Here is a 2,500-nt window from a genome sequence, read left to right as displayed (position 1 = left end):
AGGGAGGGAGAGGGAGGGAGAGAGAGAGAGAGTGAAGAGAGGTTTTAGAGACAGACAGACAGGAGAGAGAAGAGAGAGAGAGAGAGAGAGACAGAGAGAGAGAGAGAGACGGTGGGTGGGGAGAGAGAGAGACGGTGGGTGGGAGAGAGAGAGGGGAGGAGGGAGAGAGGAGGGAGGGGGATGGGAGGTAGAGGAGAGGGAGAGGGAGAAGGAGAAGAGGGAGAGAGAGTGAGAGAGAGGGAGAGAGAGAGAGAGAGAGAGAGAGAGAGAGAGAGAGAGAGAGAGAGAGAGAGAGAGAGAGAGAGAGAGAGAGAGAGAGAGAGAGAGAGACAGGGAGAGGAGAAAGAGAGAGAGAGAGAGAGAGAGAGAGAGAGAGAGAGAGAGAGAGAGAGAGAGAGAGAGAGAGAGAGAGAGAGAGGGAGAGAGAGAGAGAGAGAGGGAGGGAGGGAGGGGGAGGGAGGGAGGGAGGGAGGGAGAGAGGGAGGGAGGGAGGGGAGGAGGAGAGGGAGAGAGAGAGAGAGAGAGAGAGGGAGGGAGGGAGAGAGAGAGAGAGAGAGAGAGAGAGAGAGAGAGAGAGAGAGAGAGAGAGAGAGAGAGAGAGAGAGAGACGGTGGAGAGAGAGAGACGGTGGAGAGAGAGAGAGACGGTGGGTGGGAGAGAGAGAGGGGAGGAGAGAGAGGAGGAGGGAGGAGGAGGATGGGGAGAGGTAGAGAGGAGGAGGGAGGAGAGAGGTTTTTGAGGAGGAGAGGAGAGAGAGAGTGAGAGAGGGAGAGAGGGAGAGAGAGAGACGGAGAGAGAGAGAGAGAGAGAGGAAGAGAGAGAGAGAGAGATGAGACAGAGAGAGAGAGACAGGGAGAGAGAAAGAGAGAGAGGGAGAGAGAGAGAGAGAGAGAGAGAGAGAGAGTTAGAGAGAGAGAGAGAGAGAGAGAGAGAGAGAGAGAGAGAGATAGAGAGAGTGAAAGAGAGAGAGCAAACAAAACAAAAAGACAGAGAGAGATATATGAAAAGAGAAGAAGACCTCCCCTAAAAAAGAACAAAGAGAACAAAACACGAAAGACAAAAACAAGACAAGAAAATCACGAAGACAAAACAAAAAACACTAAAAGAAAAAGAAAAAATCCAAAAAAGGCAAGACAAAACAAGACAAGACACGAAAAGCCAAGACAAGAAAAAAGGCCAAGAAAATCCAAGAAAAGAAATAATAAGACAGGGAACAATGACCAAGACAAGACAAGAAAAGCCAAGCCAAGACAAACTCCCAACCAAAACCCGAGCGCGGAGAAGGATGACCAAGAAGGCGCCGCTGCCACCGAGAGACAAGACAAAATAAAACAAGAAGACATGAAAAGAAATGACAAGACAAAACAAAGTAAAAAAAAAGAAAAAAAAAGACAAGACAAGACACAAAAACCCAACCGCGGGGAAGGATGAAGAAGGCGCCGCTGCCACCGAGAGAGGCGCCAGGACGCTCTAACCAAGAACCGCGGGGAAGGATGAAGAAAGCGCCGGTGCCACCGAGAGAGGCGCCAGGACGCTCTAACCAAGGAGTCGCACTGACCTGGTGTCCATGGTGACGGTAAGGATACTGCGGGCGGTTCCTCTGATCCCTTCGTGGGCGTCTGGGTGGGCGTCGGCGGATGTCAGGTTCACCTCCACCGTCGCCTCGGACCACCGCACCTCCGTCGGGGCCTGTGTGGGCGTGGGAAGGGCGTGGACGTTGTTCATTGTTCATGTTTTTAATGCATTTATGGGTATGTTTTTTTTTTTTTTTTTTTTTGGGGGGGGTTGTTATGTGTTATATTATATTTGTATTATATGTATCTCTCTAGCTAACTATTCTTTCTTTCTTTTTTTTTTTTGTGTTATGTGTTATATTGTATTTGTATTATATGTATCTCTCTAGCTAACTATTCTTTCTTTCTTTTTTTTTCTTTTTTTTTTTTTTTTGGTGTTATGTGTTATATTGTATTTGTATTATATGTATCTCTCTAGCTAACTATCTATCTATATATGTATTCTAAAAAAAAGGACTTTAAAATTCACAAATCAGTTCATGAACTAAGGGTTGGTTCAACATCTTCATAAGTGTACAAAGAGCACTTTTTTCTGCTTCCCTAAAACTGTACACCTGAAGCTGTTGGTGCCAAACGTACCCTAGAGGCAGACAGGGTAGTCCTTTGAAAATTTTCCTGAGGTGTCATGCTACCTCCTTAAAAAAAAATTGATAGAGGATTATTTTCAAAATTAGGGGTTATTTTCAGGGTAGTTCTGAGATGTCATGCTACCCCCTTAAAAATTCGATAGGGGATCATTTTCATTAATTAGAGGTTATTTTCATTATCAGGATTATTTTTCTTAATTGCGACAAGGACCAGAACCACGTAAGCCTGAGAATTATTTCATACTATTAAATATACTAACTTTCAACATGAATTATTTTATTTGACCGTTTATAAAATTAAGAATACACAAGATCATTACATCTTGGCTGAATCAGGGA

General features: G+C 45.3%; 1 protein-coding gene across 1 annotated transcript in view; it reads right to left on the bottom strand.

Moving 5' to 3' along the window:
* LOC113820635 (A disintegrin and metalloproteinase with thrombospondin motifs adt-1) overlaps positions 1–2,500 on the bottom strand; it is a 61,388-nt gene that overhangs the window by 47,681 nt on the left and 11,207 nt on the right. Inside the window, exon 3 of the mRNA XM_070141175.1 lies at positions 1,559–1,689. Within this exon, the coding sequence (XP_069997276.1) occupies positions 1,559–1,689 (131 nt within the window). The remainder of the gene's footprint in view (positions 1–1,558; positions 1,690–2,500) is intronic.

This window comes from Penaeus vannamei, chromosome 27 (assembly GCF_042767895.1).
Source record: "Penaeus vannamei isolate JL-2024 chromosome 27, ASM4276789v1, whole genome shotgun sequence".
Taxonomy (NCBI): Eukaryota; Metazoa; Arthropoda; class Malacostraca; order Decapoda; family Penaeidae; genus Penaeus; species Penaeus vannamei.
Note: the sequence above shows the minus strand (reverse complement) of the source record. Positions and strands in the feature narration are given on the sequence as shown.